Genomic DNA, 20,216 nt, shown 5'->3' on the forward strand with positions numbered 1-20,216 from the left:
TTCAGCTTTGAAGAGTACATAGTGGTTGTGTGTTAATTCAACTTCTCTCCCTGGTAATTTGTTTGATTGCCTGTTACTTGCAATCTGCACTAACTGAATAAATGTGTTCTGCGTCCTGATGGGAAATTATGACTTTCGTTTAAGCTATTTTAATGCAGATGTTTTGCCTAGAAATCGGTGTAAATTCTTCTCACCTTTCTGCTCTAAAGTACTTTCAGAAGGAAGTATGAAAAGCAAGGGTGTTAACCCTTTGTAGAGGGTAATAAATCAACAGAGTAAAAGCCATATTTCTTTAATGCTAGGTTAATAGCAATCTTTAATGCCTGAAGGCTTCTCATCAGTGTATGAATAAATAAGTAAATAAGATACTAAAATATGAGGGGATGCTGGTACTGTATCCCTTTATTCTTTCCCTCCTTCTCCAGCAATATGTATTGCCTGCATTGTCAAGACCTAGAACAGTCTGTCTATTCATTACTTCTTTTTTTTATTTTTTTTAATATAATCGCACACACACAAATACACACACGTATTCTACATAGTGCTATGTAAGTCTTTCAGAAAAAGACTGAACATATGCCAAATTACCTTTCAGCTTCCCACTTCATTTTTCTGAACAAGAGTACAAGGCTACTGGATATGTCCTATAAGCACAAAACAATTGTTACTAGGACATTTTTATTAACATTGGATCTATGTGATAATAAAGATTTATTGTGATTTTACCTTTGAAATCCCCTGAATCTTAATGAGAATTTTTTCTCCCTGTTCTGAATTTCAATGAGAAATACTCTGAGTGTCATGACCATATTAATCCTTTTAGATTACTTTCAACATTTTAGAAATAAACAACTGATTTTATGGAGGCATTTTTTCAAGTTAACAGGGGAGAAATTAACTTTTATTATAAGAAGCATTCTCTGCTAAAAAGAGGCTACACTTGTAAAATGCTAATGTCAGAATTATTTATAAAGAGCATCTAAAGTTGACTCTGAAATGTTTAGTTCAAATGCTGCCTGAAAGTGCGGACCAATTACTGATTTCTTAACAGATCAGCCTTTTTGAAAAACAGACTATTAATTTAGACTCCAAAATATTTGGAAGAAAGGTCTGGAGACCTGGTATTTATTAATTCATGAAAGACTTAGAATAATTAGCAGTGTTCATTTCCCAGATGCCCACTTAGGCTATGGAAGCAAGCCTCTCTGCACTCCTTACAGAGAAAGAAATACCTTCAGGCAGTCCATGAGAGCACCCAAAGTGGACTTCTGCTCTGAGTGATCATTGATTGAGTCCCTCTCTCTGTTGACCGAAGAGAAAACCAAAAGAGTTTTGCCTTCCAAATATAATTCCTTCATATTCTGGGGTGCTCCTCAGAGCAACATTGCTGTTATCAGATGATAATAAATTAATTCATCCTCGTAGAACCAAAACTCTCAGACCATCTACAGAGAATGTAATTTTTCACTTACTGTCATGGTATCTCAGCACTGAAGCTTTTGTTAGTTTTCTTGAAAGGGTTTGTGGCACTTTATTTGCTATCTGTCTTCATAGTATCATAGAATACCAGGTTGGAAGGGACCTCAAGGATCATCAGGTCCAACCTTTGTTGGCAAAAGCAATGCACAGTCTAGACAAGGTGGCCCAGCACCCTGGTCAGCTAATTCTTAAAAATGTCTTAAAAGTGCAGAATCCACCACTTCCCTGAGGAGATTATTCCAGTGGCTGATTTTTCTCATTGTGAAAAATTTTCCTCTTCTATCCATTCAGAATCTTCTGCAGAGTAATGTGTACCCATTACCCCTCATATTTTCCATGTGACTCTGTATAAAAAGGGAGTCTCCATCTTCGTTGTAGCCACACTTTAAGAACTGAAACATGGTGATAAGGTCTCCACTGAGTCTTCATTTCTCAAGGCTGAACAAACACAGTTCTCAGCATTTCCTCATATGTCAGGCTGCCCAGTCTCTTGATCATCTTTGCGGCCCTTCTCCAGACAGTCTTCAGCCTGTCCACAGATTTTTGTATAGTGGGGACCAAATCTGAACATAGTATTCCAGGTGTGGCCTGGCAAGCGCTGAGTAGAGTGGGATAATGACTTCTTTATCTCTGATGATGATACCCTTGTTGATGTACCCCAGCATGCTATTGGTTTTCTTTGCTGCTGCAGCACACTGTTCATTCATATTGAGTTTGTTGTCCACCAGGACACCTACGTCCCTTTCCCTAGATCTGCTCCCCAGCTGGGTAGATCCCACTTTGTGCTGCACTCCTTGGTAATGTTTTCCCTGGTGCAAGACCTTACACTTGGCATTGTTGAACTTCAGTTGGCTTTGTTGAATCTTAGTTCTTGGTAGCCCACTCTTCCAGCCTACCCAGGTCTTCCTGCAGGGTGGTGCTGCCTTCCCAAGTGTCCACTTCCTCACTCAATTTTGTATCATTGGCAAACTTCATCAGGGTACACTTGATCCCATCATCCAGATCACTTATGAAGATATCAAACAGCTTTGGGCCCAGTATCAATCCCTGGGGGACACCAGTTGTGACTGGTTGCCTATTTGAGAAGGAGCTATTTCCCACCACCCCCTGGGTGTAGACTGGCATCCATTTCCCCACCCAACACACACACAACTTGTCTAGACCATAACACATCAGTTTCCCTGGGAGGACCCCATGAGGAACCATACCGAAAGCCTTGGGGAAATCCAGATAGACAATGTCCACCGTTCACCCCACATCAGCTGAGCAGGTTACTTTGTCCTAGAAGGCCATCAGGTTTGTCAAGCACAATTTGTCCTTGGTGAGTCTGTGCTGGATTTTCCCAATCATGTGCTTCATATGACTTATGATAGACCCTAGGAGGATTCATTCCATAAAATTCCCAAGGGCTGAAGTAAGACTGATGGACTATAATTTCCTGAATCCTCCTTTAGGCCCTTCTTGTAGATGGAGGTGATATAAGCATTCTTCCAGTCTTCTGGGATGTGCCCTGATCTCTACAACTTCTCAAAGATTATAGAAAGCAGCCTTGCAACAATGTCAGACATCTCTCTCAAAACCTTTAGGTGAATAACATCAGGACCCATCAATTTGTAGGGGCCACGCTCCTTTAACAGTTCACAAACCAACTCTTTCTTCACTGACAGTGGGTTTGTGTTTGCATCAACCTGGATTTTTATTCCCAAGGCCTCAGACCCAACAGTGCTAGTAAAGACAGAGGTAGAAGGGTCTGCAGTCTTCTTTGTCTGATTGCTCTGGAGTGATTTATCCTCTTTTCTTATAAATGTACTCTTACACTTTTCTGGATTTTCTTCTTTATGGAGTCTAAATTGTAGTGTCTCTCTTTCAAAGGTATTGACTTGGACTAGCTGCCTTGTTTATTTCTCCTTCTCTTCCCTTCCCTTCTCTTCTCTTGATTAATTTCTTATGCTTTGTATCACATCTGTTCTTCCACTTTACCCCAGATTTCTGTCAAAAATCTAGCTTGCTCAGGGGCCCTCAGCTTCCCAAAATCACAAAACTGGATCTTCAGCATTTTATCAGCCAGCTATTCTTTATTTCTTCACCTTCTCTTTTTAATTTTTTGGTGTAAAAACATATCACTCATTTTCTCATGGAGTCCATCACTCTTCTCATTTTACTGTAATATTTTCACTACTAGTCTCTCTTGCCTGATTTAACAGACAATATTAAAAATGCCGACTGCTTCCCAGCCATTTATTGTTTGAAATAAATCTACCTTTTTTTTTTACTTACTGGCTTGACGCATTGCTGGAGGACACAGAATGAAGCCTCAGTTTTACCTTCACGTTTCAAGAAAATGTCAATTTAGATAGGGAATTCAACTCCTTCATTCTTCCTCTAAAAATATGTTATTAAGTCAATTTACTTCTGTTATTGTGTTCTGTTCCTTCATCATTTTAATCCAAGACATCTGGCCTGAATCTGTTATATTGAGTTCTGGTTCAAAAGAACTGACCACAGATGTGCTGACCCACATCAAAGCCACTTGAAAACTCAGATTTTATTAGGATTTAAGTTTTCTGCCATACATTTTTAAAAGTTTTGTGCTGAGATTATAAAATAAAGAACTCCAAAAAATCAAGGAATGAAAAAGTCAAAGCCTTAGAGGTAGAAAGAGAAATAAAGACTTATAAAGAGAAGAAAAGTTCAGGAGGAAAAGTGTGATAGCAAATGTTTTAGAAGACTTAGTAAAGCATAGATTCTGTTACTGCAAAGGAAATGGAAAGGCACTTGGGGAATCAACCTCCGGCATACTGTATTCTGATTATTAGGAGTACATGGGAACACTTTTGGCTACAAATTATTTGCAGTGGAGACTGCTGTTTTGCTGGGACCTAGCACAACGGAAAATAGTACGAGATTAGCTCTGTGTGCCATTAGGTGGTATAAACAATAGGGAACAAACAAAAAATTAAAATAAATTGCCTTGAAGCTTGCAGAAGGAAAGCTACTGTCTGTGGTGTTACCATGCAGTGGGCACAGTTGCAAAGCCACCTCTTGGACTGGTTCCTCTCTTGCCATGTGCTAAGGGGCTTCTTAACAACCCTGGGTTTTCTTGCCTGAATCCAAGAACTGTCTGCAAACACAGTGTAACATGCTGCACCATCTTGCTTTGGCATGGTGTAAAATCAGACTGCAAACAGAAACTGTTCTAATTACATTCTCCTGTGTTTTGTTTTGTTCTTGTTTTGTTTTGCTTAGGTTGACCTGCTTGTCCCTACAAAAATCACTGGCATAATTACCCAAGGAGCTAAAGATTTTGGTCATGTCCAATTTGTGGGGTCCTACAAGCTTGCTTACAGTAATGATGGGGAGCACTGGATCATATACCAAGATGAAAAACAAAAGAAGGATAAGGTAAATCAAAGAGAAAATTGATATTTTGTTGCCTTTACAAAGGACCATGTCTAGTAGTAACTTCAGTGCTGGAAGCCTGTGGATTATTGCAAGCTGCCTGCTTTATAGGGTTCCATATGCATAGGATCCCAAAAATAAAAGTCAAGGTGAATAAAAAAGAGTCATATAACACAATGACATTCACAGTGCAGTAATATCATATCTATCAGTGCAATGCACCAGATTTAATACTATTAAATATGGGACATAAAACTTTACAGTTCTCCATTTATTGGAATTATTTCTTCCTTTAACTCTAGGGGAGAAGGTATATAAATAGTGGTTCATTTGTATATTCAAAAACAGCGTCCCAGGGCATACTTTGATAAGTATGCACTATTTTCTGTAATCTTCTGTAAAGCACATCTTTAGTGCACCTCATTACCTAGCCATTTTGAATTTTTTTTTCTGGAAATTAATCACTTAGGGTTTCAAATACCCAATGGAAAGATTATTTTTACTGCACTATTAAATGAATACAAAACATAAAAAGTTTCACAACTTCCTTCACAAATGTTTAATGAGAGGTGTAGAGAAAGTATAGGTTTGCTGATTGATTTATCTGGAAGCATTTAATTTTCTGTTTTTATTTAGGATATTATTCATTATACCTTCCCTTTAAACTCTGTAACATTTTTATACTACAAATACCTGAATTCATAATATTGGCTAAGAAAGAGATTGCACCATATTCATTGCTTAAGACAAATGTTAAGCAAGCTGTCAAAATGTTAATTATTTATTAAATATCTTAGTGGGATTATGTCTAATTGAAACAAAAGATACATTAATAAAAATACCAGATAGCTGGTGTCTGATAGTGCATGTCTAAAACCTGCTGGATTTAACATCCATATTCAGGGTTGTAAATGTTCCTTCCCACTTGTACTTATTTTCCTAGAAAAAAATATTCCTGATAAAAAACTAATAGCCTTCATATAGGTCAGTTAAATTAATTTTTTGGAGGTAACAAGAAAGCTCTTGATTTGTATTGATAAGTATTATACAAGTACAGGTAGGTGTATTGATGATGGGTTAAAAAACTGCATCTCTTAAATGTCACTGATTTTAAAATATTGATCAAATGTACACCCATTTATTAAGGGAAGGTGACTGAAATTACTGGATTAAATATGTACATAACTGTATGTATGTGTCTGCATAGACATGTTACATTTATAAAATTATTATCCAAAGATGACACTGTAAAGTCCCACTCTTAAAAGCCAAATGGCAGTTCACTGGTTTTATCCTGCAGTGAGATTTTTTCCCCATCAAATTCTAAAGGCTTTTAGATAGCAAAACCAAAATCAGTTGGTTTAGCCATCCAACTGAGAAGGTCCTGACACCAATGATTATGGATGTGTCTAGTATAATTGGTTGTCAGATAAAAATTGGAAACAAACAACTCACCTTTCGCAGACATACCATAAATGCATTCAATATAAATGACAGATAGTCACTTCAGTACTTTGTACACATCTCATTTTAAATCCCTGGCATTTAAAAACAGAAGCAAGATATCTTCTGTGAAAGAAATGTCTTCTCCAAGCCTAACTTCTATTAGGGAACTGTTGCATTCATTTTACTGAAAAAGAGAGCATGTGTTCAAGTCCCCAGTGAGAAACACATCAACAGTCACAAGCAACTCTAAAAGTAAATGCACTCTCACTTAACAGCACTGTTCCAGTCAACACTTGTTTATAACATTTGCCAAGGCAGTTAAATTCTTTTTGCTGTCATCATCAGCTGGATTGTTAATAACACATATTCTGTTAGGAACAATGGAAATCTCTTAATCATTGTCTTATTAAAACATCTCACATCCCATATTAATTAGCATCCTTAAGTTTAAAACAGATGCATATTACTATGATTCTTTAATAAATCAAGAGCAATTAAAAGCAGAATGTGATCAAATGCACTTAGCTGGAAGTTATGTTAACTTTTGAATTTAAATTTGTACAAAATAAACAAACAAGATCACTTGACAGAAGTCTAGACCTGAGTCTTTGATACACAAGCATTAATCCAAAATATCTTTAATATTTTTACTTTTTTTCGTATTACAAAAGTCTGGAAGTATCAAAAATCTGATGGCACAGTCGGACATTCCAGAAATGTTACCTGTTGGTCAGTGAACTTGGTCAGTAAAACTTTAGAGGAGGTAGAACTGGAAAGGATCTCAAGAGAACACCTAGACATGTACTTCTTGACTTATGAAGAGACTACGCTCCTCTCCTCCCACCCCCTCTGAGGTCTTAGCAGAAAATGGGATTCAACAACCCCTGAGGTCCCTTCCTGCCACCCTAGGAGTATGTGCAATTAAATGTTAGAACTAAGGCTTAATTCATTCACTTATCCTTCACTTCATACAGTGCTCCTATCCTGCACCATTGTCCACCAGATTATTATTTAATATGTTCATAGAAACAGCAAGTGATGAAAATTTTACAATCTAAGCAGTCTACTCCACTCTTTGAGTATCCCTAAATGTGGCAAGGTTGCTTATCCCCCTCCCTACAGTACACCTGCCTTGTCCTCAGAGGACACAAAAAACTGATTTTATCTTCATCTTTTTGGACAGTTTGTTTTGGTTAAAGTATGTTAACTTATTTCTTCTCAGTTTATTATTGGGCAAAAAATAATCATTGTTCTCTCATTCTTTCCTGAAAGGGTACCTTTTCTCATCCTCAAATCTTCCTGAAGTGTCTTTTCCCAAACTCGTTGTAGTGTTGCAATCTTTAGCACAGAACTATTGCCTGCTCCATCATTCTCCACCTTGTGACATTGGTTATGACTTCCTAAGGTCTGGCTTGCTACTCATCATTATTAAATTGCACTGTTTATCTTCTGTGCATTTCTCCAATTTCCCAAGACCACTCTGAATTTTGATCCCACCTTTCAAAATGGGAAAAGCTTTGCCACATCTGCATTTTTAACAAGAAAATCTACTTCCATCATCTATTTCATTACTGAAAATACATAAATGGCACTTTGGACAGAGGCATGGAGCACCACCCAGTAAAACCTTCCCAGTTTGACACCAAGCCTTTCATCACCAGTCCAGCAAGGTCTGTGTTGATGCAGTGTGCTCTGATGGGATTTGCCCACTGGATGTGTACACCACCAGAAATACCACCCACACTCTGGCCTGTGTGCAGTGGAACAAAATTATAAGTGAAAAATAAAAACAGCCAAAGAAAAATCAATGCTGTGTCTCAACCATGGGGAGCAGAAGAGAAATAGCATTCTTGGTCATGTCTGATAGTAACATCTTTGCACAGGTTCCACAACAATTTCCTTAGTTTACATTAAGATACAAGATTTGGCCCAAAAAGCAAGAACACTGTAGAAGGAACTTTGTTTTCTCAGCAGTGTGAAACTTTCATTAAATGTTTCTTCTGTCCTCTAGAGATATGGAAGGGAGAGAAAAGATAGATACTGGCAACTATCAACAGCAGCAAGCATGAATTGTTCATAATTTACCCTCATTCATTCTATACATTAAATGAAGATCTTGATTTCTTCTACAAATGATAGAATATATAGATTTCTTATTTCCTCTGCAAGAGATTTACTCGTCCTGTGATCCTTGTACAATCATCCAATAATTTAGGAGGAAGATTGTTCCAAAAACTTTGAGGGAAAGGAAGAGAGGATAAAAGAAAAATAACTACTTCTAAAGTCCTAACAAATTATGTCATTTTGCAATATGGAAAAGCAAAGATAAGAAGAATGTCTCAGACACAGAAATTATGAAGATATTGGTAGGCTGGTAATAATGATTTGCAGATTAATACTGTGACTTTACAATGTGAAGTAAGAGCTGAAAGCTTAATCCTGTCCAGTGCTGAACATCTCAATATTTAGCAGTTTACAGGACGTGTCCTAATGTATCAGTGGATCTCAGTGAATTCCTGAAGCTATTCACTTCTGTCACTTCATCATTTGTGAAGTTATTTTATAAAGGAAATAAAATACTGGTATCTTGTATTCACAAGTGCACTATGTGCAGCCTGTATCTTTGATCACTCTGCAACAAATTAGTTGTTTCAAACAGAAGGAAATATGGTGTTCAGTTTTCAATAGTTTGAATGAGTTAACTAGAAAATATAAAAGCTTTTCCTGTTGTCTTCAGGAAGCAAAATAAATTGCATTGCAGGCTTGCAAGAAAAAAAGATATTTTAGAAAAAGAACCAGAGCTGATAGCTATCTTGATTTTCTCAACTAGAGGTCAGTAGCTCACTATGCCTCCAAACCTAAGGACATCTAAACCCAATTTGACCTTTTTTTTTAAAAAAAAATCACATTCCACATGTGATTTATAAATTACACAGCTGGTGTAGATAACTCAAGACCAGCTGCCATGTCAAATGGCATTTTAGAGGCTGTTTTTTAAAATAAGATGAGAACATTTTAAAGTAACCTAAAGGTGTCTAACAGTCTGCATCATGGTTAGTCATTGTTAGCCATCAGCAATGCAATTAACTGCAGATAGACAATGTCCAGTATGCAAATGGCCACTGGATTTGTGCACAAAATTATGAACTGCGTATATGCTTTTCATGTCTAGTTAATTGCTATAGCAGCAGAAGACAGGAACCTACTTATAAATGAAAAGTTAGATCATGTCAAGTTAAAAATCTTTCTGCTAGATTTGCTAATGGTTGTTCTGTAAGGTGTTCAATTATTATTATACTTTGTTTGCACCAATAGATTCAATTCTTACATATAATATACATGCTTGCCACAGTTAAAGAACTTTTTTTTAGTCATATTATTTAACTTATTATTTAATATTTTCCTTTAAAATAATATTTCTAATCTAACATTTGACACTTTTTCCATTCAAATTATGAATTACTTATATTACTTTCACCTGAGTTAACATGATTTGTATCAGAAGATCTAGCTATACTCATTCTAGGTTGTGCCTCCAGCATACGTCTGTCCAATACCACACTTAAGAGCTGAAGGAAGACAACATGCTCATATTAACAGTCTCTACCTTGAATTTCTATATTCTTTTCTGGAGGAAGATTGGTCTTAAAAATGTTTTTCTTTGTTTGGCTTTGATCTTTCTATCATCAAGCACTTATAAACTATGTACAGTGGAGTAAATTCCCATTTTAGTAGCATCAACAAATAGAGCAAGTGGAAAAAATAACATGAATGTGATAGTATATTTCACAGGTTTAAAAGTTTTGTCTGCCTGGTATCTATTCTGAACTTGAAGAAATAATATAGGTTGTGTAATACATATTCATGTATTATGGAAAAGGGAAAAACAGTCCTTCTCCTAGCATTGAACTCTTTTGCATTGCTACCCATTTCATGCCAACCAACTGCTGATTCCTTAGACAATCCCAGGAAAAGTGCTTGGTGAAGAAGAAAGGAAGATGGCTAAGATCAGGAGAGGAAAATTTACACTGAGAGACTTTATGTATACCAACTTGAAATATGGCTTTTTTCTCCTCTCCAAAAACACATATGCACACACACAAATACATATGTGTGCATACGTATATATGTATATTAAAAAAAACCCTCCCCAGTCTGTTATAGTGGAAAGCATCATCCAATGGATGGAGTATGTCTGTAAACAGCAGCTCTACTTTTGGTGAGAAATCAAGACATCTTTCGCCATCTTTTTCCTAGTGTTGTTCACCTGTAACTCTGCATGGTGAAAAGGTTACTCCACTAAGAGCAAAAAACCTCAAAGCAAGTAAATGGCCTGTTCCAATCCATGAACTCTCTTAAGCAAGAGAGAGAGTCTTAAGTGAAGAGTGAAGTAGCAAGTCTTCTTCAGTGACTATTAATAAAAATATAAAATGTTTCGAATATAAAGGAATACAACTGTCAAAAATTATTTTTTCATGCAGCTTCTTTTTAGATTTTAAATGAACAGTGTTCCCTTTATTTTTCCAAACACTGAGAAGTTTTGCAGTGAAGCAAACTCCCAGAAGTCAGGTCTAGCTCTTCTTTTAAAATAATCTGCCTCTAATATGAGCAGGATTAACTAGTCCATGAAATAACATGTTTAAAATATCCTGCTTAGATAAAAAATATGATTAAGGTACATCAGACAACATAGTGACTCCACCATCTGAGACTTGACTATTAAAGTCTCAACTCTTAGCCATTATCATAAACAGCAGGAACCAATAATGCTGTGGCTGATACAGACTTTTCATGTAATGTAAGTTTCTGCCAGACATGAGATCCAGAAAGATTCTCTGTGGAGAATCAGACTCCCTGAATTTTCATCCTCCATGCACATCCATTTACACAGCACCACAGACAATCTTACTGCTGCAGCCACCTGTTTATGAGTCCTATAGATGTGCCTTAAAGCCTGGTTTCCAGCTTTGTGTTTGGAGCAAAGCAAACATCAGTCGTAATAAATTCCACTTTTCTTAAAATGCTATTCTTCAGATGTTTCTTCTAAATTATTCTGTCATAAAACATACAATAGTTTTCTCTTTAAAATATGAATCAGTTTACATTGTCGTTATTCAGATTTGCTGTTTATGCCATAAAACACTTAGTTCTATTGAAAAATCTCAGTGAATGTTTAAAGGCAAGACATCCAAATTGCTTGTTGGACATACTTATAAATAAGACTTATTTATATTTCAGAAATCTTTTTGCCAGAGAATATGAGCACATATTTTGCAAATTTTCATTCTCTTTTGCATGAACCGATCATAAAATAAATTATCATACCTAAAAGTACACTAACATCCATTTTCTACCTTTTTATTTTAATAGCAGCTGTAAGAGACTAAGCTATAGAGGAGCTATACATATGTGTGTGGGGTGTGATGTGTAAACTTGAAGAAGCTGCTGAGTAAATGTTTTAGCAACTTACACCTTTTGAGTATGCAGGCTGACATAAATAGATATATCCACTGTAAAATCTTTGCATTCTACAACAGGATTGTCAAAAAGCAAGAGCTTCAGTCCGCCTTTACCAACAGAGGCACCTTATAATGTGGGGACCACTGGACTGGGGGAGGCCGAAGCTCCTTCCAAGGGAGGGAACATCACATAGCAGATAACTAGAGAATAAAAGAACATAGGGCTGCTATTCTTCCCTAGAGTACTTTCCCAGCCTCCAGCTTTCTTCTAGCCATATCTTTAATAGCCCCTGCCGATTTTGCCCCTACAATTTATCTGATCTTTAACAGTAGTTAAAGGCTATGGAAACTGTGCCACAGTTTAATTAGGTGTTGTATGGGGAACCATGACCTTTAGGCAGCTCATGACAAACCTGCTATCACTCCTTATCCCCTTGTGGCTCTAGTAAGGAGACAGTGCAATATTGCCTGCTATTGATTTTCTCCATGCTGCTTACGATTTTATAGACATCTATCATATCTCCTTTCAGGCTGAAGAGACTTAGTCTGTTTAATTATTTGCAAAAGGACATTGTTAGGTGCTTGTGGCCATCTTAGTGCTTCACTCTGTATGTTTGCTGTTTGAGATAAGGCAAGACCAGAACTGCACCCACCCAGAACTCAAAATGAAATTATAGACTGGCTTTATGCACTGACACATTAACTTACACTGCTCTTAATTCTTTGACCACTAATCAGCTTGGGTTTTATTGTCATTGGCCATTTTTTTCATCTGAAGAATTACATAGAGCTATGTAGTATAACTCCAACATCAGCTTCTGGCATGATAATAAATCGTTGCAGTCTTCAGCCGTGTTGTATACTGAAAGAAACTTCTCAGAAGCAAACATGAAGAGTGATCATTTATGGCATGAGGGTACCAGCTCTTTGAGAGCTTCTAATTGCTTAGCTGGTACATTTAGTATTGTCTGTTTGGGCATAAAGGAAAAGGTAATTGAAGAAAAATTACTTTGGGTTTCAAAAATAGCATTTTTTACTGATAAGTCAGTTGTACAGTTTTTGTCCTTTGCCCTCCCTGCTCTTTCCAAGTTTCTTGATTCCATTAGTGAACTTAGGCTGAAGTAAAATAAAGAGTGACAAAAAACATATTTTTCCCGTTTGTCATGGGTCCATAGCAAAAAAAATCCAGTAAATTTGCTCTTAGAATATTATATTTCATGTAGGTCAGATTTGGGGATGCTGACAAAGCTTCCTTCACTTTCTGATAAATTTATTTCCCTAAAATCCTTTTTCTAATATAGCATGTTTAGTTAATTTATTGAAACTGGATCTTGAATTTTAAGGGAAAGTAAATTTCAGATTTGCATAAATTAACCTCAGAAATGGATGAGTTTGACTTCAAGAGCTAATGAAATCATGTATGAGTTACAAATAAAATTTAATTCTTGTTTTCCTGCTCTAAGTAAATGACATCATCTTACATTCTTCAGCTGCATTTGTTGCTTGGTTTGCATCATATAATTTTATTTATTTTGCATAGCCATATGCAGCTATGAATACTGGGGGCTGTAAATGAGTTCTTCTGGTAAACAACATTTTTTCTTCTAAGCCTTCATTTAAATGTTATCTCTGAAATACATCTTCTATAGGGAAAATAAAACAGAGTAAAAGAATTTTCCAGTAGTACTGCAGCAAAAATTGTCTGCAGTTCTGCATTGCTTATCATCTGATTTGATAAAAAATATCAACAAATATATTGCATGAATGTGCAGGAAATCAAATGAAAAAAAATTTACTTTTAAGCTTTCCTAGCTGCATATTGTACATTGGGGGGTCCCACTCTGTAATCTTAATAATTTATGTATGCTATATTGCCACAAATGAAACTCAAATTCAGGCACAATCTTGTTTGCCCAAGCTCCAGTCGATTTATGTAATCAACTCTGTACTTGGGCAACAATCAATTTTTCCTGTGGTAAATAATTTTTGTTTCCTTAGACTCGCAACACCATTGTTTCTGTGGTCAGTCTGTCTGCAATTTTTTCCAACTATCTTAACTCCTAGGTGCTTCAATGCTCCCATCTATTTGTTATTGAGATGCCAGGGAAGAAGGGAAATTTAACACCTGTGAAAGAGATCACTTGGGGAGGATATGTTTTGTTTGAGATGCCAAATTGATAGCACTTGAGAGAAGCTTTTGAAATTCAAAGAAAAGGTGCAACACTGAGACCAAAAAGTGAAGATTTTCATATAGTGTTTTGTAAAAATGTCACAAAAGAACCAGCTTAAGGGCTAAAATAGTAGATCAGACTCTTCTGAATTCAAGGTCTGACATTTTTCCTAAGAACTTCTAGGAAACTTGTCATTCTGCACTTAATTCAGTCATATAAACGCTTCTTCAGGAGGCCCATATTCCTTCTCTGAGTGGTGCAAACAAAATTCATTCATTTCAAGTTGAAAGGCCATCAAATTCAGTTTTTATAAATGGAAAGTGAATTGGCTGACATTTGAAGAGAATTAACATTTCCCATAAAAAATGAAAAAATCTCAAGCGAATAACCTGATCATTTTGCCAAAAAGTGGTGCCATGGCCTTTGAAATTAAATAGTGGCTTCCAGGGGAAAAATCCAGCATTATTTTAAAACAGACAGAAGTTTGGGAACTTACTTATGTATCGGTTAACCCATACTAGAGTAAATAACATCATAACATGCACTATACTGTGCTACAATTTTTTAATTTGGTCACAAACTGATGCCCCTAATTCATGTACTGACTTTTGTTTGACAGAAGAAGATGGTATCCTTGGTAATCACTAGCTTTACAAGGGTTTATATAGTTGTATCCAAGTTGCATTCATAAGTGATAGAATAAAAATTCTTCTTAACTTTAATTATTAATGTTATTTTGTTGGAAACAATAACAGGATCTCCTGGGATTAATTTGACATGATACAAATGCCAAGTAAGAAGACATTCCATTTTTTAAATGTTAATGATTTTTATGTAACTTTTAGAGCAGAGCCCTGCGTTTTGGCAGAACAGATTAAGCTTTGAATTGAAGGCTATATCTGCACTGGGGATAAGCGTGCCACACTCATATCCAGCAACAAGGTCCCTGGCATGCAGTGAAATCCCAAGGTCTTAACAAAGGGAAAGGGAGGTGCTCTTTGCAACATCATCTAGGTGGTCAGATGATCAAAATTCAGCATGGGGAGGTGCTCAGGGACACCAGGGCTGTACCACAGCCGTTCCTGAAGCCACACAGTCTTAAATCTTCTCGTTACTTTTCCCTTCAGGTGTTCCAGGGAAATTTTGACAACGACACGCACCGTAAGAACGTCATCGACCCTCCGATCTATGCCCGGCATGTCCGCATCCTCCCGTGGTCATGGTACGGCAGGATCACCCTGCGGTCGGAGCTGCTGGGCTGCACGGCGGAGGACTGAGGCGGGTCTCTGTTAGGCATCGCAGCTCTCAGTGTAGCTAAAAGTCCCTCCATAGAAGATACTGTGCAAAGCCTGTAGGATGCTGAGTGGGTTTTTCATGAACAAGTGCTCATTTTATGGTAGGCCGCTAACTGTCTTTCGCAAGGAGGTCTAAGCCTGCCCTTTAAATGATCCAATCCGATTTTGTCCTTGAAATTTCTTAGTGTTGTCCCTTCTGCTGTGGAATTATCTTTCTAGTTCGCCTTTGAGTTGTTCACACTGGTTGAAACGTGTTAGGGAAAAACAGCAGCATCCTTTTTACAAGGGAAGAGAAATAGCATGACAAAGCTCATTTGCAGCTTTAGAAACATTGGGCTGACGAGTTCTCCATAAATCATACTTGCAAAAAGTGATACTGCAGCTTTTAGCAATAAGTTTACTTGGGGATGACTGCATTATAGTAATTGTGCCTATCAAACACTGTCAGTATTGATGACATATATTTTGGAAGATACTCTGTGGTACTGTAAAACACAGTACCTGTGATATTACAAGCTACCTTTCATCACTTTCATCTGAACAGCAGAGTCCACGCAATTAAAGGGTTTTCCTAACTGACTCCATTTTCCTTCTCTAATTTACATGCTATAGACATGACCTCCATCTTTTCTGTTTAGTATCACCACTAATGTTATTTTCCTTGAAAAAGGTGACCTGTTTGCATATGGAACAAAATTTGCTATCAGTATATTATGAAGTTAATGAAATTGCCAAAGTTTATTAACTCCTTGAGATGCTCTTTTTCGAGGAGGCTGAGATGAGATGCCAGGGTATTCATCTGAAGTACTCATATGGGTAAAGGCAAACAGCACATCAGAAATCCTGAGCCCATTTTATGACTTGCCCAGGGGTGAGCGCTCAACTCTGGGCAGAGCTGCCTGCCCAATTACTTCTTCCAGAAACATCCTTAATTTCTGTGAGGAGGTAAATGTGGGGTGAAGGAATCAGGTGCTAAAAGACACACAGGAGGAATGTCTCCTTTACTGCCATGAAAACCTCTCAGTAGGCTCTTCTTATGGTGGTGGTCACAGCCTTCCTCCCAGGCACGAAGGCAAGAGGTGTCATAGTTCATCAAAGCTGGGTCCTTGGCACCCTTCGCTACCAACAGTGTCTCCTCACACATAGGCCAGTGAGCCACAAGAAGGCTGATTTTTGTCATGCCTCATCTACAGAAATGCTTCATATCCACTGTGTTGTTTTAACAACATGATAACCAGCGAGGACCCCTGTTTAAAATGGAGGTTTGAGAAGGAAAAGTGGAGTAGTAGACATCACATTCTCCCCCGTGCCTCAGTTTCCCCTGATGATGGAGATAACGATACCAACCTTAGGAGAGCACTCCAAGTTTCCTTGGAATAAAGCGCTCTATGACTATGTTAGAATAGAACCTAAATCTAAAAAAAAAACCTGGGACAAGGAGCAAAGGGATGTTTTATCTGTTAACTGAAATAACAGCATTTGGGATTACTGCCACCCTTTTAATTTCATAACATGCTGATGTGGAGAGAGATAGATATAAATATATACAGCTGCATGTTTTAGCAAATTTTACTGAACTTATTTTTTGTCACCGTTACATTCTCACTGAAATACCGGAGTACGAACCTGGGCGCTGCTTCCCAGACAAACAGCTAGTTAGCCCACAGTCTGCAAAGGGCAAAGTTTACTTTGGAAACAAAATGGTTTGGATTTCAAAAATCTGCATTTAATCACACATTCTCCACCACAGACAAAATGTATTATCCATTGAACTGTGAAAGACTCTAGAATAGCAGCCAGGAATTTTACATACAAGAATTGGGGATATATTGGTGGCGGTTTTCTGATAGTGTCACTTAAACTGTCACATTTTAACAAACAGAACACCCTGCCTCTATAAAATGACTTAATCCTTAAACTGTATTTATACAAGTATTTATTTTATAAGGCTTAGACATTTAAAGACTTCTAAAGAAGAGTCTTGTAAAGGTAAAAGTATGTGTAAGAAATGTTGAGGTCCTGTGCAACACTGCTAAGTTTGTTCTTTATTTTTTACTTTGTGCTGCATAACAAAAGCCACTAGACTGTTACTGTCTTGTCTGTAACTGTGTTAACAGCATTCCTTAATGATGTATATACGGAGTGGTCTTCAAGCATAGTGAGTGATTTTAAAGAGAAAGTCAATCATGATGGTATTTCTAAAGAGCAAAAAAATTCTGAATAATGGAAGATAAGTGTATAAGTGTATTCCTAAATTTCCTACTGCCCATGTTTTGCACTTTAGGTACTAAAAAAAAAAAAAAAAATAAAAGTAATATTTATATCTTCAGGGGACACACACTACTTAAAGTGGTCCAAGGACATTTTCCTGTTGTGGGAGAGCAATTAGCCCTAAATTTAATTACAGATATGAAGAATAGCATGTAACTATTTCACTAGTTAAGTGTACCCAAAAAATGGAAGGCCATTTCAGAAAATTAGTATCCCTAGTTTCCAACTTGTTTTCATGTTCTTTTTAAATATTTGTTCTGTGTTCTTAAGTGATTTTTTTTTTTTCATGTTATTCATCTTTTGCAACTTCAGTTTTGGTTTTGAATTAATCTTTCTTGGTTTAGTAATTTAATTGTTATCTATTCATCTGCATATAAAAATAGCATTGTCATGATACCTAACTCAGTCATTTTGTTTTGCATTAGAGTTAAGTATTCTCATCCTTATGTCCTTTGCCAGCTTTCATCTGCCAGCAGTCTTCACAACCTGCAAAAAAACCTCCATACATTGTGATAACACTCTGTGATGATTTACAAAAGAATCACGTGTGATGCCCTTACAATTTCAACCAACATAGTGGGGCTTTTCCTAATGAAAATATTCCTTAGCTAGCAAGAATCTTTCTTAAAATGGCACTGTGCAGCCATAGTACCAAATTCTGCTCCCAGTGTCAGCAGGATAAGTCTGGAATAACTCTTGATTTCTGTGGAATACTTCAGATTTAACAAAACAGTTGAGAATCTGATTATGGTCTAGAATTAAACTTTTTCCCTTTAATTTTTTTTTCTTGTCTTGGTGAACACCACTGACATAAGGGAAAAGTTATAAATTAACACAACTGTACTCTCCCAGTGAAAGCAAGTGGCATCCCAAAACCAGAAATAAGTGCAGGACAGGATATGTCCCTTTCAGAGGGAAAGGAGAAACACTCTGAAATGATCTTTGACTTCTGTTTTAATTGTAACAATGGAATTGAACAAGACTGAAAATGTTCTCCTAATTAAATTTCACCCTGAACCAGTTAAGTATTTGTAGGCAGACTTCACCTTTCTGTAGTTCTGTAATGTGCTACGTTTATAGCCTAGGAAATAAAGCACTGGCACAAGGCTCTATTTTATCTGTGTTCTGTTAAGGGCTTATCATGGTAACTGGCTCTGGTTTTGAGGTTGACTTTCTCTTTTGGAATGGCTGCATACAAATTAGTGTCAGTTTTGAAGACTAAGGATACTAAATGAGTGTATCTTTGCTATACAACAAATATGAATTATAATATTCAGTGCTGGCTTCTGATGTGTCAGTAAATACAGAAGTATCTCGGACGCAATGACCTTTGCAACCTTTCAAGCTGTGTAATATTCAAATGGTTTTGTATATACTTAAATCATGTAGAACGACGTAAAACCAGTATGACCTTGTCTAGTCTTCAAACTTAACAATAAAACTTTTGAAAAATGAGATCATTTTTGAAGCACTTATATTGCAATACCTTGAAGGAGATACAACTTATCTCAGCCTCACTGGCAGCAAATATGGAGCAGAGATATGATGTGGCATTTTCCTGGGTTCATTTGTGGGGTCTTTGTGGTAGGTAAGTTTGTTTCTGGAAAAATCAGCTGTGGTGCTGCACTCCCTTCAATGTGTTTCCTTTGTTCTTTCAGATAAAAAAGCAAAGGTTTGAATGAGTCTAAAAATATTTTTCTATCTTACTGCTCTCTGAATGAGGACCAGAAATATAAACTGACAATTTTATTTACTTTAAGTCAAATTTCTTGGGATATTTATCAATCTTTATCCTCTTTTCTCTGCTCCTGCATAGGCAAATTAATTTCTGGAAAGATAAACAGCAACTGTAGTGCAGACCTGCTATGAGGCTTTCAGTGGAGATGCCAAAGTAGAGCCAGTGCTTGATCACATCCTTGCCTCTCTTTATTTGCTGTACAAAAATTTTTCCAAAATTCCTTAGTTTAGTTAACTGTATCATTTCAACTTCTGAAGAAGCCTAGAGGTTAAAGTAGCACATGGAAAAGAAATTTGCTCCCAATTTTTAAAAAAATTTAAAGTTTTGTGTACTTATGAGAGATGGAGCTTCAGTGGTTTACGCCTTACCAATCCAGAATAAGCCTAGACATATCATGATAGAATCACAGACTGGTTTGGGTAGGAAGGGACCTTAAAGCCCATCCAGTGCCACCCCCCTGCCCCAGGCAGGGCCCCCTTCCCCCAGCCCAGGGGGCTCCCAGCCCCGTCCAACCTGGCCTTGAACCCTTCCAGGGAGGGGGCACCCACAGCTGCTCTGGGCACCCTGGGCCAGCGCCTCACCCCCCAAACAGGGAACAATTTCTGCCTTACATCTCACCTAAATCTGCCCTCTTTCAGTTTAAAACTGTTAGCCCTTATCCTATTCCATCACCCCCTGACCCAGAGTCCCCCCCCCCCCCCCCTCCTGTCCCCCCTTTAAGCCCTGGGAGGCCACTCGAAGGGCTCCCCGGAGCCTTCTCTTCTCCAGGCTGAACATCCCCAACTCTCTCAGCCTATCCTCACAAGGGAGGTACTTTTGTTTCATATCCATTCCAGCTTGTGTCCTTTCACCAAAATTGTCTTTTAGAGATAAAAACCACCCATGAGTATGCACTGATGACAGGTATCTTGTCTGCTAAAGGTAAGGTCTGAACACTAACAGCATATCGTCTTTCAAC

At 37.3% G+C, this 20,216-nt stretch overlaps 1 protein-coding gene across 2 annotated transcripts in view; it reads left to right on the forward strand.

The window, feature by feature from the left end:
* EDIL3 (EGF like repeats and discoidin domains 3) overlaps positions 1–18,975 on the forward strand; it is a 257,479-nt gene extending 238,504 nt beyond the window's left edge. For both annotated transcript variants that reach the window (XM_042787791.1, XM_042787792.1), the window contains 2 exons: positions 4,726–4,881; positions 15,082–18,975. In XM_042787791.1, the coding sequence (XP_042643725.1) occupies positions 4,726–4,881; positions 15,082–15,231 (306 nt within the window). In that variant the 3' untranslated portion in view covers positions 15,232–18,975. The remainder of the gene's footprint in view (positions 1–4,725; positions 4,882–15,081) is intronic.
* The last annotated feature ends 1,241 nt before the right edge of the window (positions 18,976–20,216 follow it).

Source organism: Tyto alba, unplaced genomic scaffold, assembly GCF_018691265.1.
Source record: "Tyto alba isolate M040663 unplaced genomic scaffold, T.alba_DEE_v4.0 Super-Scaffold_13, whole genome shotgun sequence".
NCBI classification, from domain to species: domain Eukaryota; kingdom Metazoa; phylum Chordata; class Aves; order Strigiformes; family Tytonidae; genus Tyto; species Tyto alba.